The sequence below is a fragment of the Cygnus olor genome, chromosome 2, assembly GCF_009769625.2.
Source record: "Cygnus olor isolate bCygOlo1 chromosome 2, bCygOlo1.pri.v2, whole genome shotgun sequence".
Classification (NCBI taxonomy): domain Eukaryota; kingdom Metazoa; phylum Chordata; class Aves; order Anseriformes; family Anatidae; genus Cygnus; species Cygnus olor.
The window spans coordinates 68,648,627-68,668,547 of NC_049170.1; the positions used below are offsets into that span (position 1 = coordinate 68,648,627).

The 19,921-nt window shown below is 43.8% G+C and overlaps 2 protein-coding genes and 1 long non-coding RNA gene across 13 annotated transcripts in view; 1 reads left to right on the forward strand and 2 right to left on the reverse strand.

Annotated features, from left to right (window-relative positions):
• The window catches only part of ELOVL2 (ELOVL fatty acid elongase 2), a 50,493-nt gene extending 41,616 nt beyond the window's left edge, over positions 1–8,877 (forward strand). Inside the window, exons 4-8 of the mRNA XM_040548730.1 lie at positions 225–302; positions 1,426–1,597; positions 3,644–3,768; positions 5,066–5,200; positions 5,891–8,877. Of these exons, the coding sequence (XP_040404664.1) occupies positions 225–302; positions 1,426–1,597; positions 3,644–3,768; positions 5,066–5,200; positions 5,891–6,016 (636 nt within the window). The 3' untranslated portion in view covers positions 6,017–8,877. The remainder of the gene's footprint in view (positions 1–224; positions 303–1,425; positions 1,598–3,643; positions 3,769–5,065; positions 5,201–5,890) is intronic.
• LOC121065739 lies at positions 7,595–10,660 on the reverse strand. The gene is made up of 2 exons (XR_005817286.1): positions 9,199–10,660; positions 7,595–8,796 (listed from the first exon to the last, which is right to left on the reverse strand). It is a non-coding gene; the product is annotated as an uncharacterized LOC121065739 (long non-coding RNA).
• Positions 10,661–15,980: 5,320 nt separating this feature from the next.
• Positions 15,981–19,921, reverse strand: part of SYCP2L (synaptonemal complex protein 2 like) — a 28,581-nt gene continuing 24,640 nt past the window's right edge. For 3 of the 11 annotated variants that reach the window (XM_040548733.1, XM_040548736.1, XM_040548732.1), the window contains 5 exons: positions 18,710–18,804; positions 17,611–17,710; positions 17,472–17,530; positions 16,889–17,019; positions 15,981–16,516 (listed from right to left, as the gene is read on the reverse strand). In XM_040548733.1, coding sequence (XP_040404667.1) covers positions 16,908–17,019; positions 17,472–17,530; positions 17,611–17,710; positions 18,710–18,804 — 366 coding nt within the window. In that variant the 3' untranslated portion in view covers positions 15,981–16,516; positions 16,889–16,907. Of the gene's footprint in view, positions 16,517–16,888; positions 17,020–17,471; positions 17,531–17,610; positions 17,711–18,709; positions 18,805–19,921 lie in introns of those variants that run through there. The other 8 variants (XM_040548737.1, XM_040548741.1, XM_040548742.1 and 5 more) reach the window with 8 other exon arrangements.

Consider the following 19,921-nt stretch of genomic DNA (forward strand, 5'->3'; position numbering starts at 1 on the left):
TGTAAAAGGTGCAGCATTTCAGTGTGTATTTCCAATAGAACGTGAAACCTTTTCCATTGCAAAGGAGAAGATATTAGCAAGTTGTCTGGTCTAAGAGCATCAGTTCATAGAACAAATGGGAACCTACAATGTTCTCATGCTATTTAAAAAAAAATCAGAACAGCTGCAGAGCTAAAGGAGAACTACTTTGTTTATGAACATAACTGCTGTGTTTTTTGTTCCAGCTCATCCTTGCCACATGGGAAGGAGGCTACAACTTGCAGTGCCAGAACCTCCACAGTGCAGGGGCGGCCGACATCCGGGTGAGGCACAGCAGCAGCTCAGCCCCAGCACCTGCAGCCAGCCTTCCTTCCCTGTGCTGTGGTGCAGCACTTCTGCGTGCATGGCGGGTGCACAGATGCCATCAGGGACAGCTTTAGCATGAGGGTTTTATCAGAGTGGCCTGATAGCTGGTAGCAAACAAGCAGAGTTAGGTTTTCTATTTAGTACAGAGGCATCCTGATCATTGAAAGCGTGACAGGGAGCATTTTAAAAATACATATTTCAAGGTCTGTGGTCAAAAGAGTGGTGCCTGACTATTAAAACAGACAATATGGATCCATTAAGAACTCAGGAGAAAAATCCATTACCTGCAATGTCGGGCTCTAGCTGGAAATATATTTGAGGTCAACTCTAAACTTTGGAAAACTTCAGAGCCATTCTGCTGCCTTGGCTCATCTCTAGTTTCAACCCTTATTGCATCACAGCAATTCCATGTAGTAACCCTTTATCGTTCCCCCTTTCAGGCTTGTTTTCCAGATAACAATAGAGCTCAAGGGCTGAAAGACTGGATAACACATCATTTTCCCCAACCCTCAAATTCTGTCTGTGTTTTAGCAAGGAAGAGGTCACTTAAGTGCCTTTTCCCATCAACAAAAGGTGTCCCCCCCCCGTTCCCCCCCCCCCCCATTTTAAATAACTATCTTTAACTGCCATGGGACATATCCTGAGCTCTGATAAACCATTTCAGCCTTAGAAGAGGTACATTCCATTGAGCTGAGTGTCAAACTTGGATTATTTAAAAACAGAAGCTGCCTGTGTAATCTATTCAGTGTTAAGAAGCTACAAATGGTATCATCCTTAAAATAAACCGTATCTCTGATTCAAAAAAGCAGAACAATTAGAAGACCTATCCTCAAGTTTATATTTCTTAAATTGTATTTAATTATATATTTAGACAATCCCATTTTAAAACATGATGAATTTTCTATACACTGCCTCTTCAAAGAGGAAATAAAATTGAAGCCAGAGCTTGTATTCCTCCTTCAGTGGGACACTGATGCCTTTGGGGAAATTGTGTGCCTAAGGACTAATGAAGTACAACAGTAGTTAAGCCCTGTTATGGACAGGTATTGATCTCCTGCTGTTTTGTTCTTGCTCACACAGGTAGCCAAGGTGCTGTGGTGGTATTATTTTTCCAAAGTAATTGAATTCATGGACACTATCTTCTTCGTACTGAGGAAGAAAAGTAGTCAGATCACCTTTCTCCATGTTTATCACCATGCCACCATGTTTAACATCTGGTGGTGTGTCCTGAACTGGATACCCTGTGGGCAAAGTAAGTCTCTTCACTTCATCACCTGGGGTGTGAATCACCTGCTGCTGGGGGGGAGTTGCACCACCATGCAAAGCAAGTGCTTCACTGTGCTGCTGTAGCACAGCACCATTAAGGTTCATAGCCTCTTTCAGAATTGCAGGACAGTTGCAGATCTCAGTGAAATTAAAAGCACAGTTAAAAGCGCAGGGCAGAAAAAAGTCCTGAGCGTTAGGCCCTGGATTTTCCACTTAGCTGCCACAACCTCTCATCTTTACATTTCTTCAAACCACTTTTAGACAGGGTAACGCTACTGAGTGGTACAGAAGAGTGATCATATATAAAATCTACTTCAAAAGCAGAGGTAGAATGAAATCATGACCCTAGTAAAGTCAATCAGAGCAGCATTTTTACAGATTTCACACAGAATCACAGAATGTTAGGGAGTGGAAGGGACCTTGAAAGATAATCTAATCCAATCCCCCTGCTGGAGCAGGAAATTCCACTCCTATATGCATCAATCTGTGATATTCTGCTTTGGCAAGATACTTCACTTACACAACCATGAATTAAAATACAAGTAGTTTTGTTTTGGGGTTGTTTTATTTTGATTTTGTTTGTTTTGTTTTTCCAATGAGATTGCTGTACCATTAGACAGCTGTTGTAAGCTGTTGTAAACAAAAAGGGTTTTCTCCCACATCAGGGATTGTTTTTAACAATTACTAGTTCATATAATTACGTAGCAAAACAACATTTTAAGTTATCTATGTTACAAAGTTACTTTAATCTTTAAAACTTACATAAATTTGTGCTTGTGATAGAATCAACCTAAGGGCCCACAGCAGGCCAAACTAAATCAACATTCCTTCAAGCAAACATGGCAAAAAGCAAAACTATTTCTTGAATTCTGAACAGGACAGCCAAAACTTATGGGTACTGTCTTATTTTTCACACTGAAGTAGTAGAAGCATTAGCCTTCCTTGGCTCATCTCCCTTTGGGTCCCAAATGTTTCACAACAGTAATCTCTAAGTGTCTTGGGTTCTAAGAAGCTATTGAAATAGCCATCATCTTCCCCGTTGAGGTGGGGAAGTGCCACAGGCTGCTCCTGTGATATCTGCATACTAACAAAGAGCAGAGAACTATTTCAAGTATCTCATAACACACACTTTTCCAGGCCTTCATACAACTGGAGGCTTTCTGCAGCCTTGTTATCGGAGTTGAGAAGAAAATTGGTTTTCCTAACTTTAAGCTGTTAAAGGGAATCACCTCAGTCCCCAGAAATATTTTGTAAGGCAATTTGTTGCAGGGATTTTTTCAGTATCAGAAAGCAGGATTGCCATTTGTTCGTACTTGTTTTGGCCAGCACAAAGTCTGAGTAAATTACTGTTCTAGGTAGAAGCAGAGATCAATGATTTCATAGTAGCTACAAGCTGTTTCTGCAGAGGGATAAACTCAATGGAGCAAAGTTAATAGAAAGCACACAAGCCTGTGTGTCTGAAAATAATTCCCACACTTTGCACTCATTTTTCGCTATTATGATTAACAGAGTGGAAAAACAGTAGTCCAGTAATTAATCAATAATTATTCAGTAATTAATCAGTGGAAAAATCAAAACCATTCGTGAGACCGTCTCATAGTTGTCAAGCACTGCTATCAAACACATGGTCATACATCAGGTAGACTAGTGCTGGTGCTTCTCAGTAGTCCATAAGGTACAGAGGGCAATTCTTTCGCTCTCAATCCAGTATTTACTAAGTGCAGCTAATGAGAGTGGCAAGGTGTGACAACATTCTGGAAATCATTGTGGAAATCTGCATCTAGCAGAAGAGCCCCTGAAGAAAGCGAGAGCAATGCTCAAATAAAGTCACACCAGGCAAGTTTCATTCAGAGACTGACTAAAGCCCTTACTACTACATCAGAGGAGACCAGGTGCCACCTAGGGTGCAGCAGCAGTCATCCACGGTACAGAGTAAAAACTTACTGTATGCAGGAGGCACTGTTAATAGCAATGTCTTCTCATTTTTTAGCAGTTGGTGATATAAAATGTTTTCTGTGTTGGATGTTCATAGGTTTCTTTGGACCGACTTTGAATAGCTTTATCCACGTGCTCATGTATTCTTATTATGGACTGTCAGTTATCCCTTCTATGCGCAAGTATCTGTGGTGGAAGAAATACCTCACTCAGGCACAATTGGTACGTATCTACATTACTCCCATTTTTAACGGACAGAAGTCCTTCAGAAACGTCACAGAGGGCAAAACAAACGATGGACAAACAGTCATTTGTAGAATTAAGCCAGTTAGAATCCAGTTACGACAAAGCTATCATGCACAGTAATTCACTAGTACAGCCCAGTAAAATTTAATAACTGAAATGATGCTTGAAACTATTTTCTACAGTGCAGTAGAAACTCTACAGTCCATAAAACTCCATTAGTTTTGATCTCTTTTGGAGTACTGATTAAAAAGCTGTGAAAACTATCAACTATGTAAAACGTTAAAAAGATACACTGCACACTTAAATGTCTTATAATGGCTTTACAGTTTGAAAAACTCATTCAGTGAAGAAAATCAGATTCCTTCAAACAAGAAGGTAACTGTGGTACAACTACAAAACACAAGATGATGTAAACAGCTCTTAGACAACAAGACAGAGCAGACTTCTAAAAGTCTGTTCCAGCAGCTTCCGTATACAAAGAACAGAGTCACGTCAAATGCTATCAACAAGATGCAAGGCTTGATATACAAAAAAAAAAAGGTGTTCTCTTCACTTTTTTAATCTTACAACCTGTTCATCTCATTTGGGAGTTTGCAGTGAGCTTAAAAATGCCTGTGTAGAATTGTTTTTTAGGTAATGCCTCTTATCTGAGCTGGGATCACCCCTGCAGCTAGAACAGCCCTGTTTAAGTGCACCCCAGCTTGCTGGACTGAGGGCACCCTCAGTTGGTGGGGGAGAGACAGATACAGCAGAATTGGCTGGCATTGCAGTCCAAAATATCAGCAACCCTCTTTTTCCACCCCATTTTTTTGCTTCATTTGTCCCCATCTTAGCTCTGTCAGTGCTAGTGCCCACCTACCTAAACTTCTCCTCACACCTGGCATTTCCATTTTTCTGTTCAAACTTGCAAAGCCATTGCCTCGAGTCTTCAGAGTTTCTCAGGTTTCTGCCCAATAACAGAGACAACACTGTACCTGGCATGACACAGCCTGGAAGATATAACAACCCCTGTTAAAACAGCTTTCATTTTGCCAACCATTTGGCCTAAAACCTCTTATTTTTAGGAATATCCCACCCCTTCATGTTTTTTTTAAGATGTCACAGGAGCACCGTTTTAACCTAACCCTCACAATACATTCACTTGTTCAGAAGGGGAGAGTGTTCAAGGATACTCAAAATTTCAAAGGGCAGAACTAGGTAGCATTGTTATATTTGATTTAGCTAGTACCAACCCTTTCTCAGTAAATATTCACACGTGATCTGTCTTCTTCAGATCCAGTTTCTGCTCACTATTGTGCACACACTCAGTGCGGCTGTGAAGCCATGTGGATTTCCATTTGGCTGCCTCATGTTCCAGTCTTCCTACATGGCCACACTGGTCATTCTCTTTGCAAACTTTTACATTAAGGTAAGGAGTCGCTCCCTCTATCCAAAAGGGTTGGTGATCCAAAAGGGTGGGTGATGGGGGAAAACAAGCTTTTTGCATAGTGGTCTTGACACAGACCACGTACAAAACATATACAACAAACCTCAGTACCTAAAATATGTTTGTATTCACATAGACGTGTCAGTTAAGACTAATAGATGCAGTAGTGTCTCCAAGATACAGTCAGTAGTGACATTGCAGCTGAGCTCTTCTATACTGCACTGAAGTGCAGTCTTGTGCCAGGGCTCAATTCTGCATTCACGTAGCATGTCCGGTACTGCATCCAGGACCTAGGAGGTCTGAATTTGCTCTGCTTAGCAACTTTGAGTTTTCCTCCCTTCTTGGAAGAGCAAAAAACAAGCAGCTCTGTTTTTGCATTATTCAACCTTTTTTTTTTTTTTTAGCAAGGAATGCTCCAGCCTGCCTGCATACATACAGCTTCTAGCGAAAAGGGCTTAAAACCCCTTTAGACACAAAGAAGTATTACAGTAATACTAGTGAGGCAATATCATCCACAGCAGCAAAAATAATACAAATCCCTGAACAAAGTCTAAAGCAAATGTATACCTGCATCAACAAACACCAGACGTCACCATTTTACAGTTAACCGTAAATAGCATTTGGGGAACACTAAATAAATCCAAGTAGTTACTTTGCATTTTGCTTTTGTAGACATACCAGAAAGCACCTTCAAGAACAGCTGTAAAGGAGACCCCTGTCACAACAGAAATAAAGAATGGTTTCCATAAGGACTACTTTGCTGCTGCCAATGGATTCCTGAATAAGAAAGCACAATAAGTATAGTATTTCCCATGATTTTTTTCTAAAAAGAATAAGAGACTGAACTACAGGCTTTAGCTGAAAACCTATTTGGTTACATTTATCAGTTCTTTGTACCAGACACTTCTTAATGTACTGCTATTTAAGTTTTAACAAAAGCAGTAGATTTATTTGTCCTATCAAAGATCACCACCAGAACAATAAGGCCAACATCTTTCTCACATGAAAAAGAAAATCTTTCTGATTAGTAATGCTGACACAAAAACCTCTTATAAAATGGTTGATGGATAAATCCCTCAAAGCCTTCAAAAGGTTAGGGCTCTCTTTAAACTTAACACCCTGAGCGCTTTCTATGCATGTGAGACATCTCGAGGCAAGTCTTTGCAGTGCATCCTGCACATTCAGCTAAACTGTGGTTAAGGTCAGAAGAAGAGAGATGAGAACGATACTGTTTCCATTACCATACCCCTCTCCGCCGCTTCCCGGCCGTTCTCCCCAAGCACGTTCCCTCCCATAGACACCAGTGAGGTCTCTCTGTTCCTGCAGGAGCCCTGAGGAAGGATGTAGCAGAAGGCAGAGACCAGGTGCACAATCCCAAGGGTTGTAGACAAACAGGTACCATGCTTGCTCGCTTTATGTATGGGCAAACTGGCTCAAACACCACAAAGGTTGGCAGGAGTTCGCTGCGTCAGGGGCTGGGACAGGTAGCACCTGGAGGCTGTCTGATATGGGATTTAGAATACATGACATTGCACAGTGATATGAGGTTTTGAGCTCCAGTCAGAGCAAAGCAAGTTTCTTTGGATGTCCTAAATTAAAAGAGATGTAACTAAATGGATTTTAGAAGAAACAGGAGCTCAGCAACTTAATGAGCATAAATCCTTTGAGTGTAAATGTGCAAAAAGTTAACCCTATGCAAACACTGTTAACCTGAAGGAAACTGGCATGCCAAATATTAATAGACAGGAAGATGCTGAAAGTCTTGAAAGTGAACATTGCAACGAGCCAAGTACATGATACAGGGATTTCTGCACTAGGTGGGCCTTATTCAGACTGCTCTCTGACAGGAGAGACTGGGACTGGGGCACAGTCTTCTATAGGGAAAGCAAAGAGATATTTCCTGCCTGCAGTTGTAATGGTGCATCTCATGCAAAAGTCAGTCATTATCTCTGCTGCTTCAGTTAGCTTCTACTTCCCACTTACAAGAGTAGAAATTAAGAATCCCCTAGGTTAGCTTTGGGAATCTGCTCCATTCCCTTTTCTCACTTAGCCCCCTTCAAAGTCTCTGCTAAAAGCAAACACAGCCTTTTTCCTCTCCCTTTTTCACCATGAAGTAGTTTTGGACTCTTCCAGTCTTGCATTATCTCAACGAAACCACCTTTGGAGTCATCCCAACCCAGCCAGCCTGAGAGACCAACGCAGCTCTGTAAAGGGACCGTGTCCTTCCCCTCCCCTTGCCCTGCAGGGTCCCACGGAGGAAGAACTGCATGCACACAGCCAGCAGAGGGCAAGCAGCAGCAGGGGACCCCTGAGGAGAGGAAGCTGCCCCAGATCCTGCTCCTCTAATCCTTCTCCACCTCCCAAGTCAGTTTTTTCCCCCCTCACACTGATCTTTCATCAGGGGCTCTTGGAGACAGCAGGCACAAAGGCAGGGGGATTTATCCTGGGACAAGAGGCAGGGCAGCCAGCCTCGCTGGGAACAGCCTGAGAGGCTGCAAAGAGAGTCAGGAGAGGGAGAGAAGAAAAGGTACAGGATGGGGGGAGAAGAGAAGTTTCTGGACCGCAAAAGCAAGAGGAGGAAGTGGCACAGAGAAAATTGGCGCAGGTCAGAGTGCAATTTGAATTTGCACTTGAAAGGCCCATTGGATGACCCATCTCAAGCCAGTTGTAGTTCCTACTCCGTAACAGCATGAACAAAACCCTTCGTCACCAGCAGAAAACTGAAGCCCTTACCATGCTGCAGCATAGGCAGTATGCTTGAGCTACCTGGCTGTTAAACTACATTGTGAACTGGGCAACCAAAATTACTGCAATACCCAAACACTTTTACACCACCACAGACATACATCTAGCTGCTGCATAGTCACATTTGCTCTCTCTTCCTTAAGCTGACCACGGCGAAGGTCAGTGTTTCACTTCAACATTTAATAAGGAGGGAAGGCAGCAACCAAAAAAATAGACACAAAGCCCAGACTCTGTGTATACACAAATTCTCACTAGCCCTTCCAGAAACTTTGCAGATCTTTCTGGTCAATACAGGAAAACTCACAAGCTGTAAGAAATTACTGGGTTTGACTGAGGGTGTTGTATGTGGCCCTAAGTGAAGGGAGAGCTTCAAAGCTGTGCAGATGTCAGCTCCATCCAAGAAACACCTCTAGAAGAGGTAAATGTAGAGGGAATCAGAAGAAGCAATAAGATAGTATGCAAGGCAACCAGCTGAACCATTTGGCTGAGACAGACAACAAAATGGTTGTGCGCTCAAGCATGGATTTTAGGCTGAGTGGAGTCCCTAACTTTTTGGTGGCAAAGCATGTGTTTGACTACAAGTGCAGACCATGTCAGCATGCTAAGTGTTAAAGTTTACTATGGCAACCAAACCCACAGATATTGATTGTGTTTTGTTGAAACCTCATTAAAAAATAAATAAATGCCTTACTTGAAGCTCAAAGGGCTGGTGAAAAAAAGAAAAAAACAAGATGGTCTCACCTTTCAGATCCAGACCAGGTAGGCAGGCTAGAATCGAATCAGGTATGGTTTAAATTCTTCAGATCTGTCTTAACATCTTCAAAATGCTGCAACTGTGAAGAAAAAGCATTGACTTTTTAAACTGATTTTCCTGTAATACATAACACTGTAAATAAACAGATTTTACTATCGGGTTGTCTCCCCTCCCCTTTGTTTACGGCATGAATTGCTGGGAACTGGTAATTAGAGATCACTTTTTTTCTGAAATTTTTCAGAAAGCTATTAGGCAATTCCACTCAGACCAAGAGACATCTCCCACAACTACACACCACCTGCACTCACACTGGTGTTAAGGTTCTCTTTGGTTTTCATGGAACTGTTGGCTGTGCTCTGCCCACAGTTGACTGGGCAGGTGGTATTTCTGCATCCCACGTTCATACCTACACGCACAATAGTTGGGTTGATAGGACAAAGTTTCCTACAATGTGCAGACATGGGATTTCTACACTTCCTACCTGAGGTACCTTTCTTTGGTAGAGTAAACATCCCTGTCCCTTGCAGACAGTCCTACTTCTTAACAGTGGCTCCACGGGCAATGTAGGCTCCCAGCTTCATTCCTCAGCTCGTTCCTGGCTCAGATGCATGAAGTAGATGATGCAAATACCTCACACTGAGTTTGCCTGTCCCAGCAGAGAGAAAACACTTACAGCCCCAAATTAAATCCAAACAGACTGTCAAAAATTAAACTGTGTAGCTTTGCTGCCTCCGTGTTCCCAGGCCTCTCTCTCTCTCTCACCTTGCACATTTAGGCTGGAGAGATCCTTTTGATTCATCCCTTATAAGTGCATCAGAAGAGCAATCTTGGACAGATAGAAGTTTCTAAACACCGCACAGGAGGAAGGCTATTGCATCCCACTTGCTCGTTCAAGCAAGTTTGACTCTCAGTTTGTTTTGTTCACACTTAATTTCATGTACTCTGTGGTGCCCCACACACAACAGTGAAAAACATCTCTAGATTTTGCTGCGTATGACGGCATGAAGGCATACTCGGAACATCATCGTTGAGACATGCTGTGATTTTAAAAATATCACCTCTTCACCCAAACATACCAGCGTGGTGGGGAAGGGCCTGGTTTAACCGTTCTGTGCCAAGATGGGGAATGCTGTCAGTCAGTATAGGCTGCCTTACCAAATGCATCACTATTCTTGTGCCCGCTGTTTCTGCTATATAAAGGCTTCAAGACATCCTCTTCGGAGTTCTACCAAAGAAAAAATAAGTAAATTAAACAGTCTACACTGCCTAGAAAGAAGCACGTGGATTTCCAGTGACTCTTGCGGAGACTTCGCAACTACAAGAGGCTTTTAACCGACACTCAGTTCCTAGAAAATTATTTCAAACGAACAAGAAGTGGGAGCCTGGCCCAGATCAGCCTCTGAATTCCAGTTAGGGCAGTAAAAGGAAACAGATTATCCTCTTTTTATGTGAAAGTGCTAGGATTTTATCCTCATAAAACCATCACTTCTTTTTCCCCCTTCAGGTTTGAGAAAACATTTGTGTATTTCTGAAAGATGCATTTCATTTCTCCTTAGAGCAGGTTCAATAAAACCATAGGAGCAGGATGAAAGAAAGTCTGAGCTCTCAGCTGGTGCTGATGGTGGCAAAGAGGATCCAGCCTAAAAGCTGCTCCTACCAACACATAGGCTGAGTAGGGCTTCAGGCAGTTACATATTCATGCAGTGCTTCAAGCTATATTGCCAGAACGCAGTCTTTTTGCATTTGATCTCTTTGCAGCCCTTACACAGATCTTTTACTCCTCCAATGCACAGACTCTCTTCTCTTCTTGTGCTATGTTTAGATGCAGTTTCCAAACCACACCTTACCAGCTGAAGACAAAGCTTGCCGGGCACACTCTCACCCAGTAGCAAGTTTGGACCACCACAGGGGAATGGCAGAGTAGCAGCACTTCGTACAGCCCAACAGGCAAGCCATGCGCCTTCCCGCATTCACTAAGAAGAATATCTTTCATGAAATTCAAGAACTGGCCAAGCTGCTTTCCATCATTTATCGGCAGTCCTGGCTATCAGGGGAGGTCCCAGTGGACTGGCGGCTAGCAAATGTAACGCCCATCTACAAGAAGGGCTGGAGGGTAGACCCGGGGAACTATAGGCCTGTTAGTTTGACCTCAGTGCCAGGGAAGCTCATGGAGCAGATTATTTTGAGTGTCATCACGTGGCACTTGCAGGGCAAGCAGGCGATCAGGCCCAGTCAGCATGGGTTTATGAAAGGCAGGTCCTGCTTGACGAACCTGATCTCCTTCTATGACAAAGTGATGCGCTTAGTGGATGAGGAAAAGGCTGTGGATGTGGTCTGCCTTGACTTCAGTAAGGCTTTTGACACCGTTTCCCACAACATTCTCCTCAAGAAACTGGCTGCTGGTGGATTGGACTGGCGTACGCTTCGTTGGGTTAGAAACTGGCTGGGTAGCCGGGCCCAAAGAGTCATGGTGAATGGAGTTAAGTCCAGTTGGAGGTCACTAGTGGAGTCCCCCAGGGCTCAGTACTGGGGCCAGTCCTCTTTAATATCTTTATCAATGATCTGGATGAGGGGATCGAGTGCACCCTCAGTAAGTTTGCAGACAACACCAAGTTAGGTGCATGTGTCGATCTGCTCGAGGGAAGGAAGGCTCTGCAAGAGGATCTGGATAGGCTGGAACGATGGGCTGAGGCCAACTGTATGAAGCTCAACAAGGCCAAGTGCCGGGTCCTGCACCTGGGGCACAACAACCCCAAGCAGCGCTACAGGCTGGGAGATGAGTGGTTGGAAAGCTGCCTGGCAGAGAAGGACCTGAGAATACTGGTTGACAGTCAGCTGAATATGAGCCAGCAGTGTGCTCAGGTGGCCAAGAAGGCCAACAGCATCCTGGCTTGCATAAGAAACAGTGTGGCCAGCAGGTCTAGGGAAGTGATTGTCCCCCTGTACTCGGCTCTGGTGAGGCCGCACCTCGAGTACTGTGTTCAGCTTTGGGCCCCTCGCTACAAGAAGGACATGGAGGTGCTCAAGTGAGTCCAGAGAAGGGCAACTAAGCTGGTGAGGGGTCTGGAGAACAAGTCTTATGAGGAGCGGCTGAGGGAGCTGGGCTTGTTCAGCCTGGAGAAGAGGAAGCTCAGGGGCGACCTTATCGCTCTCTATAGGTACCTTAAAGGAGGCTGTAGAGAGGTGGGGGTTGGTCTGTTCTCCCATGTGCCTGGTGACAGGACGAGGGGGAATGGGCTAAAGTTGCACCAGGGGAGGTTTAGGTTGGATATTAGGAAGAACTTCTTTACTGAAAGGGTTGTTAGGCATTGGAATGGGCTGTCCAGGGAAGCGGTTGAGTCACCATCCCTGGAGGTCTTTAAAAGACATTTAGATGTAGAGCTTAGATATGGTTTCGTGGAGGACTTGTTAGTGTTAGGTCAGAGGTTGGACTAGGTGATCTTAGAGGTCTCTTCCAACCTAGATGATTCTGTGATTCTGTAACAGAAAAAAATGAACAAAAGCACTGTGTTTTACCAAGCTCCTCTTCTAGCAATACCACAACTGCAAGGGCAGTACCAATCACCTTTTCTAACATCCTTCCAGTGCATCACCGTTCCTCTGGGTGGATAGAGCAAGAACTTCGTGGTGCTGGCAGCTCCTCTCCTATAACCAGGAAAGGTGTTCTTACTGCAGGCCTAAAGACTTGGATACACGAGTCACTTGGTCAGGCACTAACCACACAGACATCAAGGACTGGTGTAAAGGACTAGATATTGCACCAAGGTTCCCTACAGCACTTCTCATGAGTTGCTTGTGATCTCCATAGCAGATTGCTGCTAGTGTTTTCCTAAAGGTTGGTGATGCTCCAGTGAAGGCTGAAGCAGCCAAATATGCACTAGGACATGACTTGAAAATGCTTCTAAGTTATTTATTGTGAGATAAGATGCTTATCATAAAATATTTCTGCCAGTGAAGTTAGCCACATGCTATGATTGCTGCTTCAGGCCAGGTAGGCAGCTAGCAGTTTTGTAGGGACTACAATATCAGAAACCAAGGCAAAAGGGTGGCTGCCCACAGTGGAGTAGACTCCACTGCAAGGAGTCCTGCTGATTACAAACCGGACCTGTTCTCCAAAAAGACACCACAGTTTTGGGGACTTATGTTCATCTAGCTTGCCTCCTTCTGGCCAACGTACACTTCCATGCTGAGATTCGATGCCCATGGAAATGCCACACACACTGTCTCTTCTGACGTAATTTTAAACTGACCTATTGACACAGTTAGCACATTTTTTCTAACCCACATGGTACTGTAGCTGGGAACCTCCTAGATCTCCATACACAGGTCTCCAGCACCCACAGAAACTTATCTTTTAAACAAAGCTAATGTTTGAATAACTTGTTTTTTCAAAGCTCATACTTGCCCACTAGGTCATCCTTTGATTCTCAGATTTGTACCTTCATTGCCTCTCATCTCAGTTTTCCTCCATTAGGTCCCAGCTGAACTCAATTTCAAAAAATATTTATTTCAGACTGAAAGAACAGACAGGAGATAGACAAACACTTGGCCTACTGTTTCAGGCTCACTGCAGGGTATGTGTATGTGCAGAAGGAAAGGGAAGCTAAGTAGAGCAGAGAAAGCTATCAAGTTTGATTTGCTGCTTTAGGGTATTAGTAGCCTCCCAGGAAATGAAGAGGAAGGAACGAGCTTTAGGAAGGTCCTTTTAGGAACCGGAATTACAGGAGAGAAATCAGGCTGCTGATGTATGCCAAGGCTCAGCTTTGCTGGGCTCCTCTCACCATCTGGCTTTAAGTAGCACTTTCTTCTCAGCAATTGCTCATGATAAACAAAAACCACTGTATAATATATGACCAAGAAAGGCTCTATTGCTGCATTTAGTTTCAATATACACTAACTCTCAGCTGTTGCTGGAAGAACATCCTTTTTGCAGCACACCACTCCCATAGAAACAGTCATGCCACTTCCAGGAGCAGGACGTGTCCCAGCACACAGCCAGCCCCAGCAGCACACCTCACTGAGGGCAGGGCAGGCTGACCCCAGGCCAGGACAAGCAGAAATACACAGCTCCCCAGTCACTCGGCCTTCTTCCAGCCCCAGAGAACACCCCCTTTGCTGGTGTCTTGTGGTTTTCATGCAGCCTTGCCACTGGGCGACAGGAGACCTTGGACAGACCACTGCATTGATACATGCAGGTAAACAAGTTCTTGGCAGAGCATCATACCCCGAAAGAGATATGGTATAGAGATAGCAGGCCCTATAACAGGGTTTATTATTAAACAGGTTAATTAAAGTGGTTAAGAGCTAAAAAAGCATGAAGCAGTTGTCCTCAACATGCACTTCCTATTTCCCACTTCTTTTTCTGGGTACTGATGCCTTCATGTGTCTTCACAGCACCCACATCAAGTTTGTTGGTGATGCTCAGACAATAGAATGAAAACTGAGCTCTGTCTACTTACCCAAAAAAAGAAGAAATTAAAAGAAGCAACTGGCTAAGTAATATTTAAAAGAATGTCAGTTAAACGATGAAAAGCATCAGGGTGTAAGGAGACCTGCTTGGGAAAAAAGACAAGGACAGCAAACTGATCTCCAAAAGCAAGCGTTAGGATAACTCACACAAAGCCATTTTGCCAACACATTATCTGCAGAAACTGAGTGGACTTAAGACTTCAGGGGATTTCACCTCAAACCCGCCAAACAGCATGGGAAATTGTATGAGATGGGCTGTCCAAGAACAGAAAAACTAAGTCCTGCTCCAGAGGTTGTCTCTGTGCACATCTGTTGCTCACCACAGACATAAAGACCATTAGGAAAAAACAAAGCTTCCAGCATGTCCTTCTAGCTGGGACAGTTTACAGGTTGCTGAGCTTCTCAATAGATAAAGCATTTCATACACAGGAATACAAAAAAGCGCAGGGTGAACAGACATCTGAGCTGCGCGGCAGCTCTTCCTCTTCTCTTATCCCACCCTAACAGTAAAACCAGCCTTTTAGGGTTGAGACTTTTCCAATAAATCTGTTAAAAGCAGGTGTGAATGCATACAACAACTATAACTTTTAATAAGGGAGAGATCCTGATTTCTCCTTTACCCAAGCCCTCTGAAGTGTTCAACACATCTTCCAAGCTTGTTACTGACAGATTAGACAAGGATTCAATAATGAGACACACTATGCTTCAGTTTTGTTCCTCTAAATGCCCTAGTAAAAATACATGAAAAACATCTCTATGTATTCCTTAAAGTCATAGGAGGTGCAAAAAGAGCATTCTACCATCACACACAGTGGGGAAATGTAGCACAACAGGACGCACAGCAGAAAGAGCCATCACGTTTCATCCTGTTCCAAAACTTCCTTCGGGCAATAAGCATGTTGTAGACCCAGGCAAGCAAGCCTAAACCAGCCCAGCCAAGGCAACATCTGTCGCAAAGGAAATGACACATGCCCCAAGGACGCAGGTTACAAGTGAAGATTCAGTGACCTTGCAGAATTCAGAAGGTCCTGACTCACACCAACCCCAGCCAGGAATACTTAAGCTAAAGGCGCGAGCCTGATCTCCAGCAAGTATCTCCAGCAAGCAATGCCGCGACAGCAGCTACAGATGCTCACTGTTCTCCACTCAGGCACTACCCCGCACAATCTTCAGAAGACAACAGGTTCAGCTCCCCAAAAGGTATTCAGCAGTGAAACGAACCCTGACAAAGCTGGGCTTTTGCTGTGAAGGTATGCTGTGTGCAGGGAAGATTCCTTCAACTCTGACCCACCCAGTAACCTGAAGTCTGTTTTACAAGATAAGTAGGTAGAGGCACAGAGCTTGGAAACATGCCACGTTCCCACACATTCATTGAGATGCACAAGCACATGTGAAGTTTGCCACAGCATTAAATGCAGCTTGTGAAAAGCAACCGTAATTTAGGAAATTCAGTTGAAATAGAGGATGATGTTAAATAGCACAGCTTAGCTCCTGCTTGTTGTCAAGAGACCTTTGATGCTAACCTAATCCTAACATTGTTCACTGTACTTTGCACTCTCCTAGAAGCCAATAGTCACTGGCTTTAAAAAGAGTTCTTCAGCTTCACATGGCTTTTTCTCTGCAATGCTCCAAGTTTCTTACCCTCCACAGTCCCCAGTGTGCCATCAGGCATCTGGCCAACATCTAGTGATCCCTGTGGGCTTTCATCTCTGCAAACAAGAATCAAGTGGCTCTGGTTTCAAGCCAGTAGCTCCCACAGTGCTGCATGCAGGTGAGAAAGGCTACCCTTCAAACATTCCACACAGGTTACACAGGACTCTAGAAAGTGCCTTTCAACAGGCATGCATAGTGCATCGATTCAGGAATGAGGAGTTTGTTCTCTTATGCAAGGAGTGTTTTACTTAGAATCAAAGTACTTTTACATTTGATAAGGGTATTAACAGAGTACTCAGAGACAGCCAATGCATATCAGGCTGTTGGATAAACCACGATATTATTTAGTTCTTTTTTTATTTCTTTGGTATTTATTGGACCTGTCTTGCATTTTGGAGAAAATCTTGATGTTACCGACACAGGAGTCAAAACCGGAACCTTCAAGCAGTCTACATTGATACTGAGATTTTTTTTGTGTGTGAAAAAAATGTTATTTGCGCCCCCCCCCCCCCCATTTTTCTTTTCATTTAAAGTAGATTAACATATCCTTCATATGACCATCTTTTCTATGTGGCGTAAGATGCTCAGACATTAAGAGCTCTTGTGAATTCAGGGGTTGCTAGTCAGAAGGAACAACGAACATTGTTTTCTGCTGCTTTCTTCATTGGGCGTTCATACTGTAAAGAAAAAATAGGCAATGAAAAACATCAAGAAGTTTGAATAAGCTTTTATGTTGCATTAGACATGAAAATGCAGAGAGGTGAAGAGAATGTTTAACTTCAGCTTTTAACTCCCAAATACCTAATGTGGAACATGGCACTGCAGGATGAGCAGCTCCCATGATGTGACTACTCCTTTCTCAGCCCTGCTGCTCTTTGAGGGACCCGTCACCAGGAGCAGTTGTGGTAAGGAAATGCCTGCACCCTGAGCAGCTTAGGGCTTGTAATAGAAACTTATCCTTAATGAGCTACACAGGCCACTGATTACACCAAAGCCAGCCCACAGATGATGGAATCCCTCAGATAAGAACCCAGGAGAAGTATTACTACGTGATGGTTCCTGTCACAGTCACACGCCTGGAGTGGTTTGGGCACAGCACCTACTGTGGTGTTCTGGATCCTGGATCATACTGGAAAAGCTCCAGGCTTCCTCACCCAGGGCTGAGTCAACAGACTGAATTCTGGAAGGAAAAGTAAGCTTGTATAGTTGGTCTGTGATGAAACTTAGTGATATTTACCAATAAGGATGAACCTTGGGATTCCCCCTTTTGCAGCTTCTTGCCCAGCACTTGTACCAATAGCATTTTATTTATTTTTTTTTTTTTTTAAATAGAGGAAAGGATCACCTCCTCTGACCCCTATACACAGACATGACCTGAGGGTTCATCCCTTTCCAGACCCTGGTACAGGTCTCTCGAGGTGTGTGCCCACCCTACACAGCTTCCCATGCAGAGAGTCCCCTACTGAGCCCTAGTCCCAGTTCACGGACCTCACAAGACTGCAAAGGCTCCATCAAAAAACACAGAGCAGAGGTGCCATACCAGCTTCAGGCTACTCCTTTTAAGTAGCTGCTTCTTTAACTTGAAGCCATCACAGGACTTGTGAGCAGGCACAACAGACAGCAGATGCGTACCTTTGATTCCGCTGGTTGAAGAGAGAATTCAGTTTGAGTAACTGGGCGTTCCAGAAGTCCTAAGAAGAGCCCCAAAGAAACCCCAAATTACTTTGGAAGGGGCACCCCTGCAGTCTGGCACAAGAGGAGTCATACACACCATAGCATCCTTCTCCATGTTCGCCAAGATTTGGGTTTCCCTCTCAAGGCTGGCGAGCTCCTCAACAACAGTCTTCTGGAAGGCATCCAGCTTATTCAGTCTAACAACAGAAAACAGAGACAAGTTCTCAGGGATCAGCAGCACTAGGTGACCGACATCCCCATGCTCTGCTTTCAACATCAGACCTGCCTCTATGCAGAGTCATGTGTCCTTGCTGGGCTTGACAGGGAAGTCTTGTTCTCAAAGCACGCAAATAGCTTTACCACGCCAAATCAAAGGTGTAGGTTGGCCAAACAGCCTTCTTCAGGTAGCAGCACAGAGGCTGTATGCTCTGAGGCTCAGCACAGAGCATACAATAAGTTTCCCCATGCAATTATTAAATAAAGACTACTATAATTTCATACCCTACTTAATCTAAATCCTGCAAACAATGTGTAGCAGATATGGAGGCCAGACAGACTTGCACGTGTCAAGTTGTGCTTGTATTTTGCCAATAACAAATCCATAACAGTTGCACCTGATTTTGAATGCATCTCCCATCTGAGAAGTCTGACAAGCCATGAAGCAAAAGGACCCATTGAAAGCCCCATCAGGTGAATACCCGTAAAGTCCATTGGCTGACGTTTGTTTCATGCACAGAGACCATCTACTGAAATGGGTCTATAACAAAAAATGGAATAAATGACCCCTTACTTTTATTCTCACCCAGTTCACTAATAAAGTCAGCCTGGCTTGTTTGTTCACTCTCTTAGAAACACAGCAACAGAAGCTACTAAGTGTACCAAGAGGATTTTTAACAGATTTGCGAACAATGATGACAGCAAGAAGCACTCTTTAGGCTGTCTAAATCAGCCACTCCTAACTCAAGCCTTCTTTGTATTGACTAATCCATCCTCTCTGCTCTTACAAGAGAAGCGGGACAAAACACCAGAGCTACACATCTGAAACTCCACTTACAGAACAGCTAGAGGCACAAACAACCTTTTCTGCTTTAAAAGCTGTGAAGGTCAGGCTCTGCTACAAAGAGGCATTTCTATTTCATACCAATCAGAATTCACATCGAGCCAAAGCTGTTTTCAGCCAGCAGCAGACAGCTCACCTGCGCTCATGTATCTGGTTCAGCAGCATAGACATGGTCTCCTCAGAAGTCCTCAGTGCGTTCTGGGCATGCATCTCCATCCTTTTGTACCTGGACTAACCACAGGATGCACCATCAGGGACAGGCAACAGCCCAACCCCAAACCTAAAAATCCAGTTTGCAAAGCATTTCCCTGGAGCACACACTGCCCTGTGGGGCGCGCTCAGCTGAAACCATCCTAAGTCAGATTTAAACTAGAGGGAGATAGCAAGCAGCACTTTAAAGGGAGATAGCAACACAGGCAAAATGCTGTGAGCGTGAACTGGTTTTGTTCAGCCACACTACTCACACCAACAGATCTGTGTAACCCATGTGATTTCAGGTCAGGATCCTGCTAGCCAGCCAGCAAAAAAGTGAACTTCACTAAACTCTGACACACTTAGCAGCTGCACAAAGTCAGGTCTTTGTTAGCACCACTTCAGATCAGCATGAATACAAATTATGTGTATTTTCATCATGACTGACTTGTAAGCGTAGCCACCTTCAGCCTCGACTCAACAGCTAGTACCAGAAATTAAGCGTTAGAACCTAATGCAAACTCAAAAAAAATCACTGTTGCATGATCCAGAGTGTCAGCCCAGTATAAGGTGTGCTCTGACACATCTGGTTTGTTTAAAGCTTTTAAAATATACAAGATTCATGATGGGCCAGATATTGTCCTCTCATATTAAGCTTGGTTTAATGCTGACATGTTACAGCTCAATCAACAGTAACAATTAGTTACACACGCTGCATGTCAGGTATGTCTAGACTGTGGAGCAAACCAACAATAATCACCAATACTACTGACTGTGAAACCACCACCAGCAAACCACTACTCTGGAGGGAACCAGCATGCCCTTATGGATCCACATGTTATAGTCAATTGGTGCAGCCTGCATTGCTTTCTGTTTTCCATTATAAAAAACCTCTAGTTTTTATGCTGAGCTAATAAACTCTGTGATCCAAAATTAAGTTTTCCTATGCCTGATATTTGCCCCAAGAGAACAAATACCAATGGCTACAATTTATGTGTGCTGCCACTATGCTGGGTTATTCTTCAAAAAAATCCATTCCTTCTGATGAAAGTATTTTAAACGCCTAAACAAGTCTTACGTTCCAACACAAAAATGAGAAAAAAGGAAGAACCTAATTAAAACTTCCCTTAAGAGTCACTCCTTGCCCTTCCTCTAG